The 21,598-nt window shown below is 33.1% G+C and overlaps 2 protein-coding genes across 2 annotated transcripts; one reads left to right on the forward strand and one right to left on the reverse strand.

The window, feature by feature from the left end:
• Positions 1-1,525: 1,525 nt before the first annotated feature.
• LOC109179397 (superoxide dismutase [Fe], chloroplastic-like) lies at positions 1,526-4,002 on the reverse strand. The gene is made up of 9 exons (XM_019328893.1): positions 3,825-4,002; positions 3,692-3,738; positions 3,419-3,490; positions 2,784-2,972; positions 2,532-2,703; positions 2,308-2,426; positions 2,170-2,196; positions 2,041-2,064; positions 1,526-1,921 (listed from the first exon to the last, which is right to left on the reverse strand). Exons 1-9 carry the CDS (start codon positions 3,880-3,882, stop codon positions 1,706-1,708), a joined length of 924 nt encoding a protein of 307 aa, XP_019184438.1. The 5' UTR covers positions 3,883-4,002; the 3' UTR covers positions 1,526-1,705.
• Positions 4,003-8,624: 4,622 nt separating this feature from the next.
• Positions 8,625-9,857, forward strand: LOC109179332 (pollen-specific leucine-rich repeat extensin-like protein 1). Its single transcript, XM_019328837.1, has 2 exons — positions 8,625-9,251; positions 9,360-9,857. Exons 1-2 carry the CDS (start codon positions 8,625-8,627, stop codon positions 9,855-9,857), a joined length of 1,125 nt encoding a protein of 374 aa, XP_019184382.1.
• The last annotated feature ends 11,741 nt before the right edge of the window (positions 9,858-21,598 follow it).

Below are 21,598 nucleotides of genomic sequence, written 5' to 3' on the forward strand. Positions count from 1 at the left end.
TTGAAAAAATATTCATTAATGGAAATGTTATTCTCCCTCATATAATATTAATTTACGCCATGAATATTTTACACTCTTTGATAATGAATCAAATTGTTAAATTTAATTAATTGAATACTAGCTAGGCGATGTGAAAATTTTGAGACATACCATTATTTCTCGATATACTTAGAGCATAGATGGTAAAATCCTATTTCAAAGATACTATAAATATAAAATATACGGAGTAGTATTTATACTAGTAGTAATTTAATGGAGATTGAAAAAAAAAAAAAAAGTGCTTTTGCTGGTCCTTTTTATGTTAATTGCATTGATACCAAGGTTTTCAAGAACTCTTGTTGATCACTTGATCCTAAATATCTTTTTCAAGAAGCTAAGCTCCACTTCAACTGATATAGAGAAAGCCGAGGCCCAGATTGGTGTGGATCAGTCGTTATATCGTAGATCGCAGTGCATGTGTACCGCGGTAAAAAATTGGCACAATTTCTTTAAGTAAAGAAACGGTCCATCATTACCGTTAATGAAGTCTGCATGTTTGGTGTATTAAACACCAACAAACACTACATCACATCTAAATCGACACTGTCTTACGTATTATTTTTATATTATCAAATAAAATTGCAGTTATATCAAAATGATACTGTAGTTGTGGTAAAATGAAACTGCGGTGTATATAAAATGAAACTGAATAACATTTCACATATTTGAGTATATATTGTACAATGAAGTTGTAATTATATCAAAATGATCATGTAGTTGTGTTTTAATAAACCTATAGTGTATATAAAATAAAATTAAATAACATTTTCACATATTTAAGTCTATAAATATTGAATGAAACTGTAGTTGTGTTGAACTGAAATTGCAGTGTATACAAAATGAAACTGAATAACAATGTTACTTTTTGTGGAAGGGTGCGGAACGACGGAAAAAAATGCCGTTTCTTTTCATTTAACAAAACGGCGTCGTTTTGATGCGCGGTGCATAATCGATTATGCACCGCGGTGCACAACATAATTTGCCGGTGTGGATGGCACATTTTGCTCTGCAACTGTGTGCACCATGCATGATGCACACTGTTCTATGTTCATAATTATTGAACTATATGTTCATAATTATAAAGTTATATGTTCATAATTTTTGAACTTTATATTCATAACTATTGAACTCTATATTCACAATTACAGGACTTTATAAAGTTATATATTCATAATTTTTAAATTTCATATTCATAATTATTGAACTCTATATTCACAATTACAGAATTCTATATTGACAATTATGAACCATCTCATTTGTATTCTTGAACTGCAGTCATGACAAGTACCTTTTCTAAATTGAAATAATTTTGTTTGCCAGACTGTGGCCTCATTTAGCACTTTTTTTTTTTTTTGAAACCAATGAAAACGATTTTTATTCATATCATCAGTCAGAACATTACAGAGAACATGAGGGGAAGAGACTCACTCCTCAAGTTCAGACCTAGAAACAGACTCTCTAACTAACAAATGGGCGGCCTGATTCATTGATCGTTTAACAAAAGAGATATCAAATCTGATTAAACCTACTCATCATATACTCAATATCTGACAAAAGCAGATCAAGAGAAGAAAAACCATAGTTTGAGACAAAGCCTTGCACAACCACCTTGGCATCAGATTCCAAAAAAAGCATTACATCTGTGTTACTGAAATAGAACAAAAAATCATTCAGATTCAGCTTCAGAATCTGTTTCACTTTCAACAAAAACCTCACTAGGGTCAGTGCTTGTTAGTCCACCCTCTTCTTCTTCCTTCTGCCTTCTTATCTCTTCTTGCTCGCGCTCAACAGCCCGAGCCTTTGCTGCCTCTAACCGACTGCTGACTGCTTCCCACGATACAAGGTTCTCCATAAAAATAGAAATGTAGTCTGGGCGTCGATTCTAGAAACAATGTAATGCTAGAGTTAGAGTGATACTCAGATAATCCAATCCACTCTAGAGTTCAAGGGCATGAGAATTCACAAAGGGAAAAGAAGTTTGCTTCATTTGATTCAACTTACCTGGTAGTCTAGGTAGTAAGCATGCTGCAATAAGAAACCAAAACAAAATCACAGTTCAGTTTCACAACATCATCATGGGAATTAAGGATTCAATCTAATAGATGCATAAAATAGAATGTTTTTCCTTACCTCCCAAACATCTATTGTTAGGAGTGGCTGCACAAAAATTTAAAAGGAAAAGATAATCAAATATTTAAGGGGCTTGAAGACTGAAGCCTATAATACAAGTATACAACCAAAGTAACACAACTAGGTAGTGGTGCTTACAGAGTAATCCCAGACAAGAGGGTTTACAGCATTGGGAGTTTTAACAATTACAAGCTTCTTGTCTTCGTCTGATGGAACGGGATTTACTGCATTTCCCACATTAAGTTTATTGGCCTTGTCTGCAGACATGAATGAAAGATAAATCAATCCTCACAACCGGGTAAAAATTGAAACTTGAAAGGTAAAGAATATACAGAGATGATATGTTTAAAAGCTGCTCTCACATGCAAGCCATGCCCAGCCAGAACCAAATTGTGTTGCCGCAGCAGCCTTGAACTCCTTTACAAATGTCTCAAAGGAACCGAAATCTCTATTGATTAGCTCTAGAAGTTCACCTGATGGCTCCCCTCCTCCACCTGGTTTCATAGACTCCCAGAAGAAAGCGTGATTCCAAGCCTGTAAGCGCATAGAATGTTTAACATATTGACTGCACATTTTGACCCAGACTAGTTCAATAATCAAGGAACAGGGCTCACCTGTGCAGCATTGTTGAATGCAGGAAGCAAATCACCATTGTTGTATGTGGCCAATACAATGTCTTCTAATGATACCCCATCCAGTTCGGTTCCTACGATCTGCTTGTTTAAGTTGTCGACATAAGCCCTGTGATGTTTTCCCCAGTGGTATTCAAATGTTTGGCGACTCATATGAGGCTCTAATGCATTCTATCCAATCCAGAAGTATGCCAAAGAGCAATACAATCAAAAGAAAATCTATTAGTGCCCAATTTTCAGCACATGTAAAACCAAAGAAACTTCCTACAAACTACCAATCAAAGTTTCATATTCAGAATACATGAAGCAAATCTCAATTACAGCTCTCTACTTCACATCTAAACATAAATTGAGTATGACTCTGAAATTCCATAATCACGGTGACTCAGTGGCTCATTAGGTGGGAGGACCAGTGCCTGGTTCCAAGAAGCCCACCACATTAGGTGTAACTCCCACACTGATTAGTTCCAAGGAGTCCACCACATTGGGCATAACTCCCACAGTGCGGCTACCAGAACTTGATCCTATGTCCTTGCCTGCAATCCGATCCTATGTCCTACAATCTACCCCAGGAACTAACTGAGTTGCCCGTGTGGGCTGAAATTACATAATCTTACCATTGGATATGGTGGAGGCTTTAGCTCAAGTGCTGCTCTTATTTTTGGGAACCCACCTCTTGTGAACTTTTTCTGCAATCAATAAAAGACCAATTACAAAAAGGGGTTTAAGAGAGCTGCGTAACCATACACAATATCACTACCGCGTTAGTCACAATTCACAGAAGCATTTTGTCAAACACATGCGGACTCTTACGTAGCTAGACAAAAAACCACCCATTTCTAACTGAATCTTTCCCTAATATGCCATCGACACAAAACACATAAAGTTACCTCTATCTTTCCACATTTGAAGTTATGGTTTGAGCTCACCGGAAAACCTGCGAAACGGACAGAACCCATCAGCGTATGATGCATATATAATATTTCATTAATTCGGAAAAAGCGAGAGAGAGAGAGAGGAGACTTTGGCGAGAAAAGAAGGCAGACGAAAGGGAATTTGCAGAAGCTGTAGCCGCCATCATCTGGGTGTTTGTCGAGAGAATGGAAAAATGGTGTCTTGTCTGCTAAACGGAACGGGATTCGGTGAGCAGTGGAGTGTGGTTTACATGCGCCAGTACGATGACAGTACTACACCCAAGGAGATTAGTACATGCGAGATAAAATGTCTGTACTACACTACTACGTGGAATGATATATATATATATATATATATATATATATATATATATATATATATATATATATATATATATATATATACTCCCTCCGTCTCATTTTATATGTTTCTTGTTAACGGTGACTGAAATTATTTTTAATTCAATTTTTTTATAATATTTAAGTTTAATATTTTTATACAAAATTTGTATATTTAGAAACTATACTAAAAGTACTATTAAACACAAAAAAATTAAATTTAAAAATAAGTAAATAATACTAAAGAAAATAAACAAAATAGAAAGAATTGGTTTAACCAATAAATAGTAAGTACGACAGATAAAATGGAACATAGAGTATATATATATATATATATAAACGGATGATCAAATGAGGCATCCACTCCACATGAGTCCGTCTGGATAGATTTGATTTGTTTAAAACTTGAGATTAATGGTATGTAAAAATAGATTTTTTTTAAAATTATTATTTTTTATTTATTAATTGTGAGCGTGAATTTGGGTAAAGTAATTAAGATAGGGGTAATGTTGGGTTTTTAACAGTAAAGGGAAAATGGTCAAATAAACATAGCTTTAAATTTTACCTGAAAAGTTAATTAGGTCTCTAAATTTTGAAAAAGTACAATTACACCCGTTAAGATGTTAAATTGAGTCAATGAAGCTCAAGAACAAGTAAATGACCTGCTATTACAGGTTGTTTCAATTCAGGTATCAATTTTGGCAAATTTTTGGCAATTAAATGAATATGATGTCCGAAGTCGCGCATACAAGGGAGAAATACGAAGAATTATACATTAGGCAGATGAAATGACTATTTTACTCTTTCATTTAAAGTCTAATTTACTTTAATCTTACGAAAGGACCTCAATTGGAAAAAAATTGAAAGCCAAGGGACGTAAAGTGTCCAAATTAAAAATTGATGACTAATTTTGAAAAATCAATATAGTCAGAAGACCATTACTGGAATTAACTCATTTTGAATACAACAAGTGAATTAAAAAAAAAAAAAAAAAAAAAAAAAAAAACAATTCCATCCATCCTTATTTGATTGTTTTTATTTACCTTTTTTTTTTTTTTTTTTTTTTTTTTTTTTTTTTTTTTGTCGTTGAGCATTTGACACCACAATCCCAAACTCACTTTATACCTTCTAATTTTGTACAGGCGTATGTGGATGCTGCTGTTTTTCCAACCACTCATGAAGCAAGCTTTGGAATTATTATTAAGGAGGTGAGTGGTGATTTCATTGCGGCAAAACATGGCCCCCTCCATCGTCTTGATGATGTTCATTTGGCTGAAGCAATGGCGGTCAAAGAAACTTTATCATGAGTTAAGGAGTTGAATTTTACGAAAGTGAAGATGTTTTCTGATTGTCAGACGGTGTGTAATTTGTTTAAGGATTCTTTGTCGGACTATACGTATACAGGATGTATTCTCAATGAGTGCTGGGAGCTTCAACGAGACTATGATTCAATGTCTCTTCAGTTCATTTCACGATCAGTGAATACAGTTGCTCATGCTATGGCTAGGGCGGCTCGTTCTTGTTCTGGTCCGATTTGCTTTGTTGATTCTGTTCCTCAATGTATTGAATGTTTGATTTAATGAAGTTTGTTTCTTTGGTTTTCAAAAAAAAAAAAAAGAAATCATATTAAGAAAAAAAAAATTACACATTCTACTATTGACCACATTACATGTAGTATCTAGGGGTGTAAACGAGCCGAGCCGAGCTTGAGCCTGGGTATGCTCAAGCTCGAGCTCGAGCTCAGTAATTTTCGGGCTGCTCGAGCTCGGCTCGCGATTTTGACATTGAATTTGACCTATTTAATACTTTTGATGTAAAATTAAAACTACTTCGTTTTATCCATACATAAATAATAGAATTTTTTTTTAGGTATTTTGAGTTTAAAATTTTAATTTCTAATTGTTATTTTTATATATTAGTATTATATTATATTATATTGTATTGTATTATGTATTATGTATTATATATATATATATATATATATATATATATATATATATTATATTATATTATAATGGCTCGTGAGCGGCTCGACGAGCCACGAGCCTAGAATATCTAGGCTCGGCTCGAGCTCGATTACTAAACGAGCAGCTCGAGCTCGACTCGAGCTTGATTTTGACTGAGCTCGAGTCGAACTTTGACCGAGCCGCTCGCAAGAGGCTCGCGAGCTGCTTGGCTCATTTACACCCCTAGTAGTATCTGAGTATTATTGACCATATTACATGTAATATCTGTTCATATATATTTTCTCAACCTACTGAAACCAAATGAAAAAAACTACACATTTAAATTTACTCAGTCTGAGGATCTTGTTTTCAAAATTTTAAAAATTATTTAAAACAACATTACATAAAAGGTTTATTGATGAAAGAACTCAGATGCTTATGCCGTGAGATAATATAATTATATGCAAAATGTAAATTTTGAAGTAATTTAATATTAAAATTTTATATCAAATTATAGACAACAATTATATAAAAATCTTTAAGATTTTTCAAATTCAACACCCTACTTTCGTACGTTATAAAAATTATATCCAATTACAATATTTGATCCAAGAAAAAAGACCTAACTGATTACATACAAATTATACATTTCAAAATCATTGCTTAAATGTAGGTGTGTAGTAAATGACTATTAACTGATTGAATTAGTGAGTTTGACGAGTTGACATCATTAGTTGATTGTAGAAAAGTGTTTGACAAATTAGTTGATAACTTATTGCATAAAAAATGAGTTTCTCAATATATAAGATCGAAAAGCAACATTGAACATCTTTTTGAATTTTAGCATTTTAGAACAATAAGTTGTTACAAAAAGCTAATTAATTAAATACTCGTATAGATTGTTTAATCAAGAGTAAATACCCAAAATAGTCTCTCGGCTATAACTAAACTCACAAATTGGTCCTCGACTATTGATTTCAACCAATTAAGTCCTTAACTTTTCAATTTTGACCCAATTAAGTCCTCCGTCCATTTGACCGTTTGTTGACCGTTATCTATGAGGATATTTATGTAATTGCAGAGCTCCTTCTCCCTTTTTAGCAATATGGTCGTTTCTTTTAGCTCCAGCAATGCCTGCTGTTCTCTAAACGCGCCTTCCAACGTGCTTCTGACGAAGAACGAGAATAGCGTCGGAAAAAGGTTCCGCCGCAGATCTTGCACCTCCTTTTCCGGCTTGCCGTTAAGCCTGTTGGATAATGGGATCATGTCTTTCATAAGCGGGAACTCAACTACGTCATCCGATTTGGGACATCCAATGTGGTGCTTCTCAGAGAAGGACGACGCCGAGCAGCGGAGCGAACTGAGGCTGCGCCGCCGCTGGCGGTGGCAACGGAGGGGGTAGGAAGCAGCGAAAGACTTGTTAAAGTCGAGCGTAGGGGTTAAAGATAACGGTCAACAAACGGTCAAATAGATGGAGGACTTAATTGGGTCAAAACTAAAAAGTTAAGGACTTAATTGGTTAAAATCAATAGTCAAGGATCAATTTGTGAATTTAGCTATAGTCGAGGGACCATTTTGGGTATTTACTCTTTACTCAAGTCAAGCAACTAATAGTGGTCAAATAAATCAAAAATGACTAATAGAGTAACTATTTTATGAAATTGGGCCAAAATATTCACTTCATATAACTAAAAGTTGAAAAATTAAAATCTTAAAAAAATAAATAAAAAATTCCACACACTGCACACAAAAAAATTAAGATCAAATATGAAATTACCAACAAACTATAGCTAGCTTACTCAACAGATTTGAAGTTTTTGAGTGTCAAATAATATAATTAAATATAAAGTTGACATGATGATATAATGTTTAAGGCTCTCAGAGTGTCTCACGGATCCTTATATGTGAGACTGTGGGGTCAGGTCATCATACAAATGTCGTAATTATATGCTCAAATGCCATACTTATATTATGCTCAAATGTAATACTAGTTAGGAATAAATTATTTGTCACTCATAAAGGACAATGTAATACTTTTGAGAAAAAATATAATATTTTTACATTTTGATGTAAAAGTATTATATTTTTTCCATAAAAAAAAATTACATTTTTCTTAATAAGTAACGTTGGTAAGTGTTTGTTACTTATAAGCTAAGGAAAAATATAATATTTTTTAAGAAAAAAAGTAATATTTTTAAATCATACATTTTACCTTAAACGTATTGCATTTGCCCTTACTTTATTTCTAATTAGTGTTACATTTTCATCTTGACCAAACTTGTTTCACGTTGAGATGGTCTCGCACAAATTTTTTATAATGTTTGGTAATTATTTTATTGTAAAATATTTTTTTAAAAATTTAGATATAATTCATAATTGTCACAAAAAATTAGAAATTTTCGCCAATAATAATTATTTATTTTGACCGTTGTCAATTAAAATGGGATAAAATTGAATTTGAAGACCTAAAACTCCCGCCGGATGAGAACAAATACATCCCTCGGAACCAATACGTCTGTATGTCTGTCTCTCTCCGCTGCCACCCAACTTTTCTCCCTCTTTATAATCGCACCATTTTCTTGCTTTTTTCCGGCAAGAGTTTTGAGAGAAAAAAAATTTAAAAAATGATGCATAGGGCGTCTCTGAACATGCTCGCTTCTTCTAACGGTGGCCGCAAGAGGAAGGCGCCGGAAGGTCATCGTGAAATGACGCACTCGCCGCCGCCACAAGGGTTCCCCATTACGCGGAATCAGAGGGCGGGGGCGGGAGCGTGTTTCGGGGCGCCGGCACCGCGGTTCCCCACTCCGCAGCGGCAGATGCCATCTCCGCCGCGGCGGTTCTCCACTCCGCAGCGGCAGATGCCATCTCCGCCGCGGCGGTTCTCGACTCCGCAGCGGCAGATGCCATCTCCGCCGCGGCGGTTCCCCACTCCGCCTCAGCAGATGATGGCTCCGCCGCCACTGCCGCCGTTGAACCTGCAGTTGCATCTTGAACAACCAGAAGCGTCGTCTTCCAGGGCGCCGGCACCGCTGTTACCCACTCCGCCGCCGTTGAACCTGCACTTCCGTCTTGATCAGCCAGAAGAAGCGTCGTCGTCCAGGGCGCCGCCGCCCTATTTTGACACCGTCCTTCGATTAAGCGTCACGCCGCACGCGCAGCCCCAGACGGAGCAAGGCTTCAAGGAGGACGCTCCTCCGCCGGCTAACCCCAATCTCCATAAAGATTTCATCGATCAAGCTCTCAAGCGTAATGTAATAACTCAACCCCATCCTATTCTTTTGTAATGGCTACTTTCATGATATTCATGGTGTAATTAACATTCTGATTCTCTCTATATATAATAAACATGAATAATGTAGAACGATGGCGTAAGGGAAATGCTAGAAGAAATGTGCAAGCGGCAATACGCGGCGGTGGTGACAGCGGCGGAGGAAAAAGCGGCGAAGAAGCTGAAGGAGATGGACGAAGAAATAGTGGAAGTGAGGACGAAGAACGGCGAACTGGAAGCCATGCTTGCCAGTTATAGAACTCAAGCTATGGACATGGCGGAGAGGCTCACGGCTCTTAAGGAAACCAACGCGGCTCTCAATGCTGCCCTGCACGAGGCCACGCATCGGAGGGGCAGCGGCGGCGGCGATGGGGCGGCGGCGGCGGAGGAGGCACAGTCGTCGTCATTGGACCCGGATCAAATGGTGGTGGTTAGAATCAGTTGCAAAGTATGCTGGAGAGGGCCTGCAACGATGATGGCATGGCCGTGCCGCCATCTTTGCATGTGCAATAACTGTGCGAGAACAACCAATTGCTGCCCCATTTGCAATGCTACGTTCCAAGACGGCATAGAAATCAAATTTTACTAATTATTTATTTATTATATTATTTTTCAACTAATATTATTGTTGTTGCGTTTGTGACTCAATTTGTTAATTATACCATTGTTGAAATAGAATTTTAGGAAATATTAATTAGCTTATTAGTATTTTGTTATTGTTGAAATAGAATTTTACCATATTTGTATTAAGCACACTAGTAATTCACCCGCGCGATGCACGGGAAAAAATTATGTTATTATAAATATAAATAAAAAATAGAAAAACTAAAATATTTTAAATTATTTAATATAATAATATTTTTGAGCTTCTATTGGTCAAGTATTTATTATTTTTATAGAATACAAAATTAAAATTAAAATTAAAATTAAGATTAAAATTTTTTATGATTAATATAATCTCTAATTATGTGCATATTCAAATAAACTTATAGAGAGAATTTACATAATTACATTGATTTATTCTTAATTGTATTTCATCTATATTATAATTTCCACAATACGAATAATAACTAAGATAATTACATTTGGAAAACAAATTTCAAATTTTGTATGTGTAAATTTAAAGTCTAATTGAACACATCTTTTATATGATTATATAATATATAGCTATTTTATTTTTCAAAAGTAAATTTTTTTATATGATTATATAATATATAGCTATTTTATTTTTTAAATGTTGTGCTTTTTTTTTTTTTTTTTTTTTTTTTTTTTGTATAATAAAGGATGTTGTGGCATTAATTGTAATATTAATAATTTCCCAAACCATATAGCTTTATTATATAAAGGATGTATTAATTTTATTCATTTCCGTAAAGATCATGGCCTAAATAAAAATTAAAATGGGGAGGGAAAAAAACATTAAAATAAATGAATTGTCTTAGAAAAAATTAATAAAATGCTTAAATTTTGTTTTAATTTTTCCCTCCTTTATCTAAATGTTCATTTCTATTTATGGAGATTTATACTTTTACCATTGTTGAGATATAATTTTAGGATATATGTTTATTAGCCTACTAGTATTTGCTCCCGTGCGATGCACGGAATATATTTGTTAAAATATTATAAGAATATTTGGATCGATATATAATTATATAATGAAATTGATGAATTGAGTTGGATCGATTGTATTTTCTAATGTTATCATTGCTTGAATTCGATCAAATAATTGCCCAAAATTAATAGTCAATGCGTAGATGTACGCATCAAGTGTCCAAAATTATTAATTTTCATACCGATTAAAATATTATTTCCATCTCGGCTAAACCTTACAGGCCGTTTGGTTGGAGAGAATTTAAATTCCCTTCCCACTTAATTCCCACCTAATTTCAAATGCCATAAAATTCCTTAGTTTGGTTAGAAGGAATTGCAATTCCCGCATTTTCATGGAATTAAAATCTCATGTCCCCCTCTAGATTTTAATTCCTGGGATTTTAGGAAGAAAAAAAAAAAAGCTAGTGATGAGACAAAATTACCCCTCTTTTTTTTAATCTAAAATTAATACCACAACAACAATGGACATTTTGGACTTTATACTACTTATTTCCTTTCAATTCCCATGTATACCAAACATTTGAATTGAAATTTCCAGTAATTCTATTTCTGTTTGCAATTCATTTCCCACGTAATTCCCCCCCCCCCCCCCTCCCTCCCTCCCTCCCTCCAACCAAACGCCCTGTTATATTTCCATCTCGTATTGCAAAACATTTTTCATATTTAATTACAAAATTTTCCTTATAAATTGTGGATACTAAATGATTATATTCCATTTTCAATTTTTAAATATATATCTTTACATAACTATATGAGTCAGTTTGGAAGTATTTTTCATTTTCAGCCAATTATTAATAGTCATTTCCTATTTCATTATTAATAGTCATTTCCTATTTCAATTGCCCTAAATTTTGTGTCATTTTTATTCTTAGTCAATTATTCTTTTTAATACATATTAATTAATTAATTAATTATTAATAACAGTTTTTTTTATATATATTTCCACTAACTTTACATTTTATAAAATATATAACCAAGATTAATATTTCTTTCCATCTCGGTTAAAAGTTGAGATGCAAACTTCATTTTACATTTTTATTAATACATTTTATACCAATAATTTTTATATTTTTAATAATTTATTAATATTGAAGTATTAATATTCATTTCCTTTTCCAATTCGCCTTATTTTCATAAAAAAAAATTCCAGTAATTTATTAATATTCAAGTATTAATATTCATTTTAAGTATGGACATAGATTGGTTTCAATAATAATAAATAAATTATTATTTCCTTATAAAATTACATAGAATTTCAAATGGATTTTCTCATTTATTATGCAGAATTTGTTTCTGTTATTCTCACAATTATAATGATTTAATTATTCTCAGAATTTGATAACTATTTTCCATTTTTAAGTACATATTAACTTCAATTTGTGATAAAAATTCATTAAATATTAGTTAATTTTCATACAAAATTTTGTTACCAATTAAGCTTTATTAATTTTTTTATCAATTAATTAATATTCATATTAATTTGGACAGGAATGTGGAAGATGAGGATTTTTACTTTTATTAATAGTATAAATATAAATTGGTGTAAATAATAATTAATAAATTATTATTTCTTTATAAAATTATGCAGAATTTCAAACAAATTTTCTCATTTGTTACGCAGAATTTGTATCCATTATTTTCACAATTATAATAATTTAATTATTTTCAGAATTTGGTAATCATTTTCCATTTTTATGTACATATTGACTTTAATATGTGGTAACAATTCATTAGATATTAGTTAATTTTTATATAAAATTTTGTTACCAATTAAGCTTTATTATTTTTTAGTAATTAATTAACATTCATATTAATTTGGGCTAGAATATTGTAAAGGAGGATTTTACTTTTATTAAAGTTATTTCACTAAGAACTTGGAAGGTGTGGTTGACTGTAAGGGACTTAAACCAAAGGTTAAATGTTTAATCCTTGCCTTCGTGAATGGAGCAACTTTAAATTTCCAGGCCAATCATGGAGCATAAATGATATTGCAATAATTAATTTATTTATGATCATTGGTTCACATATTTGATTTTTTTTAATTATTCTCGTTGTAAACATAAATGATATTGCAATAATTAATTTATGATATTTATCAAATTGTATTTTTTTAAATATAAAATTTTCTCATGTTTAGGGATTAAAAAATATTTTAAAATTATTTTTTATTAGTAAGTATTTTTATATTTAAAATATTTTCCAGCAATCTAAACACTCCCTTAGGGAAAATTATGTTGTGCATCCGTATGCACCATGCATGGTGCATACGGATGCAAAAACGACGTCGTTTTGTATCAAAACGCGCGTCCGGCCTACTTAAAAAAAATCAGTTTCGATTCCTAGCAACAACATTATGTTATTCTAGTTCATTCATTCTGAATTTTTAGTTATGAAATTCTGGATGTATAGTTATGCAATTCTGGATGTATAGTTATGCAATTCTGGTTGTGTAGTTATGAAGTTATGGATGTGTAGTTATACAATTCTGGATATATAGTTATGAAGTTATGCAATTCTGGATGTATAGTTATGAAGTTATGGATGTGTAGTTATGTAATTCTGGATTTATAGTTATGAAATTATGGATGTGTAGTTATGCAATTCTGGATTTATAGTTATGAAATTATGAATGTGATGAAATTATGGATGTGCAGTTATGCAATTTTGAATTATTATTATTTTTTTAAAGTTAGACGTCAAAACGACGCTATTTTTGCATCCGAATGCACCATGCATGGTGCATACTATTTATTTATTTATTATATTATTTTTCAACTAATATTATTGTTGTTGCGTTTGTGACTCAATTTGTTAATTATACCATTGTTGAAATAGAATTTTAGGATATATTTATTACCTTATTAGTATTTTGTTATTATTGAAATAGAATTTTACCATACTTGTATTAAGCACACAGGGCGGACCCAACATGGGGGCAGTTTCCCCCACTCACCCCACCCCCACCCCAACTCCATATATGTATATATAGTACAAGTTTTAGTATAAGTATAATAAAATAAATAAATGATAACAATAGATTAGTAGATTAGGTGGCAAGGCGTATAGCTTGTCTTTGCAGGTGGCCAGGGTTCAAAACTTCAGTATTTGTGCAAGGAATTTACTCCCTTATATTGCCTACTACTTATTAAGTGCCATCCAACAATACAACAATATTTATGGCTGTACTTTTAAGTGTTTTATTTTTTATCAAAATATCTATTTTGTTTTAATGTGTTTCGCCCCCCACTGAAAAAGTTTTCTGAGTCCGCCACTGTAAGCACATCCAGAAATAATGGTATGTCTAAAAATTCCACGTCACTTAGTATCCAATTAATCGATCATATTTATTAATTTTATTCATTTCCGTAAAGAGAAAAGTATTCATGGCCTAAATAAATATTAAATGAGGAGGGAAAAAAACATTAAAATAAATGAAAGTTTATAAAAATATTAATAAAATGCTTAAATTTTGTTTTAATTTTTCCCTCCTTTATCTAATGAAAAATAGGGATAATGGCACTTTTTACCCCTGAGTTATATACTTATAGCACTTTTTCCCCCTCAATTATTTAGGTAAGCACATTAGCCCCCTCAATTATTCTAAAAGTGGTGCTTTCCCCCCCCCCCCCCCCCCCGATATATTAAATTGACATTTATACCCTTAAAATAAACATTTTATTTATTTTACTACTCCAACAAATTATTGCGTATACGTAGGGATGACCACGGTTCGGTTTGAATTGAACCGGATATTAAAGCAATCGAATCTTGAACCGTGAACCGGCGGTTCCGGATCTGATTCGCGATTTTGAACCGTCTTTATTTTAAAATTGTATTTTTTATTTTAAAATAGTCTAAATTCAACAATAAATGTATTTTATTTTTTCAGTTCGGAACATGAACCGTCCGTTTCGGTTCATGATTTTAACAAACTCTAAATATCGAATTTCGATTCTAAATTGTAATTGGAATATTTCGGTTTGGTTGCTATAGTGTTTGTTTAGTTTGAACCAAATTATGGTCATAATTTGTTGGAGAAAAAAAATAAATTAAATATTTAGTTTAAGGGTAAATATGTCCAATTAACATTTCAGGAAAAAAAACAGCCACTTCAATCATTTAGGGGAAAAAAATGCTATAAGTATATAACTCAGGGAGAAAAAGTGCCATTTTCCCTGAAAAATATATATGTATAAATATCATTGTTCCCATTGTTGAGATAGAATTTTAGGATATATTTTTATTAGCCTATTAGTATTTTACTTTTATTATTGATCTAAATATTGTTGCTATGGTCGAAATAGAAATGGCATTATTCATTTTCTATTTATGAAGATCTATATTTTTACTATTGTTGAAATAGAATTTTATGATATATTTATTAGCATATTAGTAATTTACATTTTTTTTTATATAAATATCATTGTTATTTATATACATACTAGTATTTTTTATGCGCGATGCGCAAAAAATAGGTGCTCAATATTAATACATTATATTAAAATTTTAAATTTGTTTAGATTTTAGATATTTAAATTATTCTAAATAATAATAATAATAATGTAAATCATTTTTATAAATTTTATATTTATATTTTGAGTAATAATTAACATATAACTTAAATATATAATGTGTATATATTATTATTAATGAAGAAGATAAGAAAATATATGGTGGATGCATGTGCATGGTAATAATAATGGAAAAGATAACGGAAGTTATAACGGTAGGGGTATGTACACAAAAACTTAACGGAAAAAACGGACATAAATGAGGGGTATAACTTTCATTCACACTTATTATGTTTTTAGATATAGGGATGTATTTTACACTACAAGAAAAATGCACATAGACAACACTAGAAAGACAACAGTTTTTAAGAAAAGTGTTGTCTTTTGTATAAAAGACAACAGTTTGGTCCAAAACCGTTGTCTTTGATGCAACACTTTTGTCAAAGACAACGGTTTTTAATTAACCGTTGTTATAAGTGTGTTGTCTTTGTGCATTTTATGAAAAGACAACACCACAACAACAACGGTTTTATAAAACCGTTGTCTATGTGCATTTTTTTTAAAAAGACAATGGTTTTTTTAACCGTTGTCGTTGGTGTGTTGTCTTTAAGCGCACTGGAATACACAACACTAGAAAGACAACGGTTGTTTAAAACCGTTGTCTTTGTGCGCTCTTTTTTTTTTTTTTTTAAAAAAAGACAACGGTTTTATTTAACCGTTGTTGTTGGTGTGTTGTCTTTAAGCGCAATAGAATACACAACACTACAAAGACAACGGTTTTTTAAAACCGTTGTCTTTGCGCATTATTATTTTTTAAAAGACAACGGTTTTATTTAATCGTTGTCATTTATGTGTTGTCTTTAATAGCACTTGAATACACAATACTACAACGACAACGTTTTATATAACCGTTGTCATTGCACGTTCTTTATTTGTTTAAGACAACGGTTTTATTTAACCGTTGTCTTTGGTATGTTGTCTTTAAGCGTATTTGAATAAAAAACCGTTGTCTTTGCGCATCATTATTTTATAAAAGACAACAGTTGTATAAAATAAAAACAAAGAAAACAAAGACATCAACAACAAGAGTCGAACCTATAACCTCAAACATAACAAATAAGGTTTAACCAACTAAGCCACACAAACTCTTATGTACCAAAGTGCAACATCTGGTATATTATATATAACTGGGTTGCTTATATATAAAATATGCTAAGGATGTCCTTATGAAGAATAGAACCCAAAATTTCTTACATAACAAACTAAGCTAAACCCACCAAGCCACACCAACACTTATCTTTTCAAGTGCAACATCTATGATATTTGTGTTGTTGAGAACCAAGACAATGATTGTATAAAATATAGGTTAAAGATGCCACCAAGAAAGATAGAACCTAAGACCTCTAACATAACAAACAAAGCTAAACCCACCAAACCACATCAACTCTTGTTTATTAAAGTGTTACACCTTTTCTTGTAGCTATAATTTGGACCTTCATTGTTTTTGTTACGAGATGAAAATAGATATTTAGAAGATCTAGAACAAAAATAAAAATGTAATTAAATTTTTTTGTCCAAATATAATGCATAAAAATTTAATAAAGAAAGAATACAATTCAAAAGTTAATTTAATAGTTCTATTTTCGTTCATATTTAAATATAAAATTATTCGCCAAAATTTCAATGTCAATTCATTAAAATTTTATTTTACAATTCATTAAAGTTTTATTTTCAATTCATTAAATTACATGGCATAGAACGGCCTTGTGCGGTGCGCTGTGGTGTTCAGAATGGTGCGGTATGGTGTGGAGGAGTTAAGGGCGGTATGATAGGGGCCGGGGTTGGTAATCGACCCTTCCGGCATGCATGGGACACGTGGAGAATGGATATGAAAGAGTAGTTAATGTCGTACAGTTAGCTATAGCCCATTTCTTTTGCCGCGATCTTTGTAATAATTGGGCCGCCAGCTGTCTGGGTAATAAACCTCCGGGTAATAAAGGGCAAATTATGCTGTGCAATCGTGTGCACCATGCATGATGCACACTGTTCTATGTTCATAATTACCGAACTATATATTCATAATTTTTGAAATTCATAATATTCATAATAATTGAACTCTATATTCACAATTACAGAACTCTATGTTCATAATTTTTGATGTTCATATTCCCAATTGTTGAACTTTGTATTCACAAATCACAAAACTATATGTTCACAATTTGATAACTATACAGTTTAGAAATTATGAATCAACAATACAGAAATTATGAATCTGCAGTATAGAAATTATGAATCTACTGTATAGAAATTATGAATCTACTGTATTTAAATTATGAATCTACGATTTAGAAATTATGAATCCAGAGTAAAGATTTTATAAATATACAGTATAGAATTTATGAATCTACAGTATAAAAATCTATGAATCTCGCGTTCTGTACCTATATACCTGGTACTATTTTGGGTCTAGCGACACGGGTAATAAAGCTACTATTTTCTTACTCCCGTTCTATACCTATATACCCGGTCCCTATAAAATCATGAATATACTTATTTAATTTGGAAAAAAAATGAAGGCTTATTATAAAATAAAAATAAAATTTTGTTATTTTCCTTATTATATTAGATATATATGTTATCACTACAAGAAAAACAGTTTTAGTGACAAAAAATTAGTGACAGGTGGAAAAACCCCTCACTAAATGTATTATTTGCATAATTTTTGTGAGGGTTAAAAATTACTCTAGCTAAAGATTTATGATTTAGTGTTGAAATTTTAATTTAATACTTATTTAAAAATATAATCTCGCTATTGGTACGAAAGATGTTGTTACTCTCAATATTGGTATTTGAAAATTATTTCACTAAAATCTAATTCCCAGCAAAATCTAAAATCTAATTCCCACCAAATTTTTTTACAACCACACATCTTTCTCTCTTCTCTTTCCAACTCTCCTAAATCCCTAAAGGCTAAAACATTACTCCGTAGTTCTCTTCTCCAGACCGCCATCGCCACCTCCAATTGCCCAATTGGCCGAAAAAATGGCGCCTCTCACTGGCCAAAAGAAAAACAAAGTAGAACTTAGAGGTGTACCCCAATTACCTAATCGTCTACCCTTATATCGCTTCTCCAGTTCCCCCAACTCCCCAAGCCCTAACTCAGCCAACAGCAAGACTCCGCCTCCGCCCTTGCCGAGTCCCGACCACAAAGCTGCTGTCGACGACACCGGAGGACTCTGCATCTCCTCTCCGGTCTCCGCCTTCGCCCAAGCTGCGGCCTGGTCTCCGCCTCAGCCCCTGTCGACGAGGAAGCTACTACCCGGTCTCCGCCTCCGCCCCTGTCGACGACGAAACTGCTGCATGTTCTCTGCCTTAGCCTCACCTGTGAACCAAGGTAACGCCTCCTGCAATGAAATTCATAATGTGTGCTAGACTGTAATTTGTGAAAGAGTAAATACCCAAAATGGTCCCTCGACTATAGTTAAATTCACAAATTGGTCCTCGACTTTCAATTTCAACCAATTAAGTCCTTAACTTTGTAATTCTAACACAATTTAGTCCTCTGTCTATTTGACCGTTTGTTGACTGTGATTTTTGAGGATATATATGTAATTTCATGGTCCATCGTCGATTTTTTAAGGTTCTGGTTGCATTTCCAGACCGCATTGTTACATTTTAATCCACTGTCGAAAGCAATCTACCAAATCCGGTCGCCTTTCTTCATCCTCCCTTTGGATTCAATGTAGTTGAGTTCATACCAGAGCGAAGAAGACGACGTTTTTTTGAACCAGTGCAACGTCATCCTGGAGGCCTCCACGTGCTCCGATTAGAGCTGAATGTTCTTATGGAGATCGTCGATCACGGTCAACAAACGGTCAAATAGATGGAGGACCAAATTGTGTCAAAATTACAAAGTTAAGGACTTAATTGGTTGAAATTGAAAGTCGATGACCAATTTGTGAATTTAGCTATAGTCGAAGGACCATTTTGGATATTTACGATTTGTGAAATATGATTTGCAATTGATTTGTGTTGGACTGTATTACTCAACTATGTTTTTATTTATTTATTTATTTATTTATTTATTTTTGCTTATTACTCAACTATATCAATCTAGTTTGCAATTGACTAAGGCTTTAAGCAAGGTGTTATTTTTGCTTATTCCCTTTATTGATAGGACAATAAAACACATGCTTTTCATGAAAAATGTTACTGATCAGGCTAATAAGATGAGGCAACAGGTTAAAAAAGAGCTTAGTTGATATTTACTTTTTGCAGCATAGTGATTCAATGTAGGAGTCGTTTCTACTTTATTTTGGGTAATAGGAATCATATAGTTTACATTTTTACAGATAATACTTATCTTTTCACATCTTGTAGTTGATACTTTACTACCAAAATAATGCATATGTGATGGCTAATTGCTATGACTACTGGATTTGTCTGAACCTGCTTAATGCAATAAATAAAGATCCTATGTATTACATTTTGGGACATTATATATCCCATGTTACCCAAGGAATAGGACAAGTGCTCTCTCTTCTGAATTCTCCGCTCTTCAATCTCAGCAATCCCAACTCAACTCCTCTCTCGATCAACGCCTCTCCGAACTTGCTCAACTCCAAGCCGACACTGCTTGCTGGTGTTTCTTACCCGTTCCCTGCTTTGATTCTTGATGCATTTATGAAATTCTTGAATTTCTGTTTTCACCCTTGATTCAAGCAGGAGAAGGAGCTAATTGAGAGGCATCACACATGGCTTAATGACGAGTTAACTACCAAAGTCAATGATCTCATAAACCTTCGTAAAACTCATTCCAAACTTTAGGCATACATGTCTGTTAAACTTTCTGATGTAAGTTGGTATTGAAGAGCATGTCATGCCTACTATTTATTCTTTGGTTCACCCACACAACATCACTGATATGAATGTATTGACAAATTCAGGTAGAGAGGAAGTTCAGTGAAAGTTCTAGCTCTTTGACATGGTACAAGAACAGAGTAAGGGAACTGGATTTGAAGTTGGCATCCTTGGAGCAGGTTATTAACCGTTGTCTATGTGCGTGACTTACAACAACACCGGCTTCAACAACACTTAATAGACAACGATTAAAAAACAGTTGTTGTTTCTAGAAAAGACAACAGTTAAAAAACCGTTGTCTATGCGCGGGACTTACAACAACACCGACTTCAACAACAGAAATTATACCCCTACGACAACGGTTATTAACCGTTGTCTACGTGCATTTTTCTTGTAGTGTTACTACCCATATTTGCTCTAAGCATATCAGGAAAGGATTGTATTGTCTAAAAAATTCACACCTCTTAGTATCCAACTAATCAAACTTAAAAAGTTTCATTCATTTTCAAAGAGGGAGCATTAAGATGGTGGAACAATTGGGCTTGCCCTAAAGGTTGGGCTCGAAGTGCTATCTTCTGGCCTGCTCGTTCCAAATGGTGAGTTGTGCTGTGGATTCTTTGCAAAAGCGGAGGTGGTGTACGGGAAAGAGATGGTGAGTAACGGGTGTAAATTGTCGTTCCGCAAGGAATTGGGATTATGACACGTACTTGAGTGACAACTAAAATTCTAGGCACCAAAGTATTAGAACCCACAAGAATCCAAGCAAATTCAAATTCATGGTTGGGTAAAGTTAATAATTAAAGGCTAAAAATCTAGTTAAGACAATGCAATTTAAACACAAGTAAACACAATGATAAAAGATGGGCTCAAATTAGGGGATGTTGCCTTCTAGATGCTTTAACAACTTAGGGATTAGGGGAGAACATCAACCAAGGGAACACAAGGGCAAAACACATAAAAATCCTAGCTTAAAGCCATTTTCATAAGCTAATAAACAAGGATTATAGCAAAGATTGCCCCACTTTCATGGTGTATCAAATCCTAGCTCTTGAAGCACATAAGCTTTTAGGCCCCCAATTCTTCCCTATTTTCATAGAAAGAAAATGGGTTTAGAGAAAGGAGAGGCTTAAATTCTTCCCCCAACTTTCATTGTGGAGAAAAACTATCCAAAAGCAAGTTTATAAGAGTTACGTACCAAATATTAACAAGATTCAACATATATCCTTCACAAACAAATGAACCCTAGGTTAGATATCTTCCCCCTTATGCAAAAATCACCTATTTAGCATCTAAGTTGACAATATCACCATAATCCGAGCCCAAAAACGGACTACTCACACTTCATAAG

Source organism: Ipomoea nil, unplaced genomic scaffold (assembly GCF_001879475.1).
Source record: "Ipomoea nil cultivar Tokyo-kokei standard unplaced genomic scaffold, Asagao_1.1 scaffold0900, whole genome shotgun sequence".
NCBI classification, from domain to species: Eukaryota; Viridiplantae; Streptophyta; class Magnoliopsida; order Solanales; family Convolvulaceae; genus Ipomoea; species Ipomoea nil.

What these genes read in the sequence shown, in the direction of transcription:
- LOC109179397 (XM_019328893.1), bottom strand. Translation starts at nt 3,882, where the DNA reads ATGATGGCGGCTACAGCTTCTGCAAATTCCCTTTCGTCTGCCTTCTTT. An exon ending in TGGCTGGGCATGGCTTGCAT is followed by an intron (nt 2,427 to 2,531) that starts GTGAGAGCAGCT and finishes TCATGTCTGCAG; the next exon opens with ACAAGGCCAATAAACTTAAT. An exon ending in TAACAATAGATGTTTGGGAG is followed by an intron (nt 2,065 to 2,169) that starts GTAAGGAAAAAC and finishes TTCTTATTGCAG; the next exon opens with CATGCTTACTACCTAGACTA.
- LOC109179332 (XM_019328837.1), top strand. Translation starts at nt 8,625, where the DNA reads ATGATGCATAGGGCGTCTCTGAACATGCTCGCTTCTTCTAACGGTGGC. An exon ending in ATCAAGCTCTCAAGCGTAAT is followed by an intron (nt 9,252 to 9,359) that starts GTAATAACTCAA and finishes TGAATAATGTAG; the next exon opens with AACGATGGCGTAAGGGAAAT.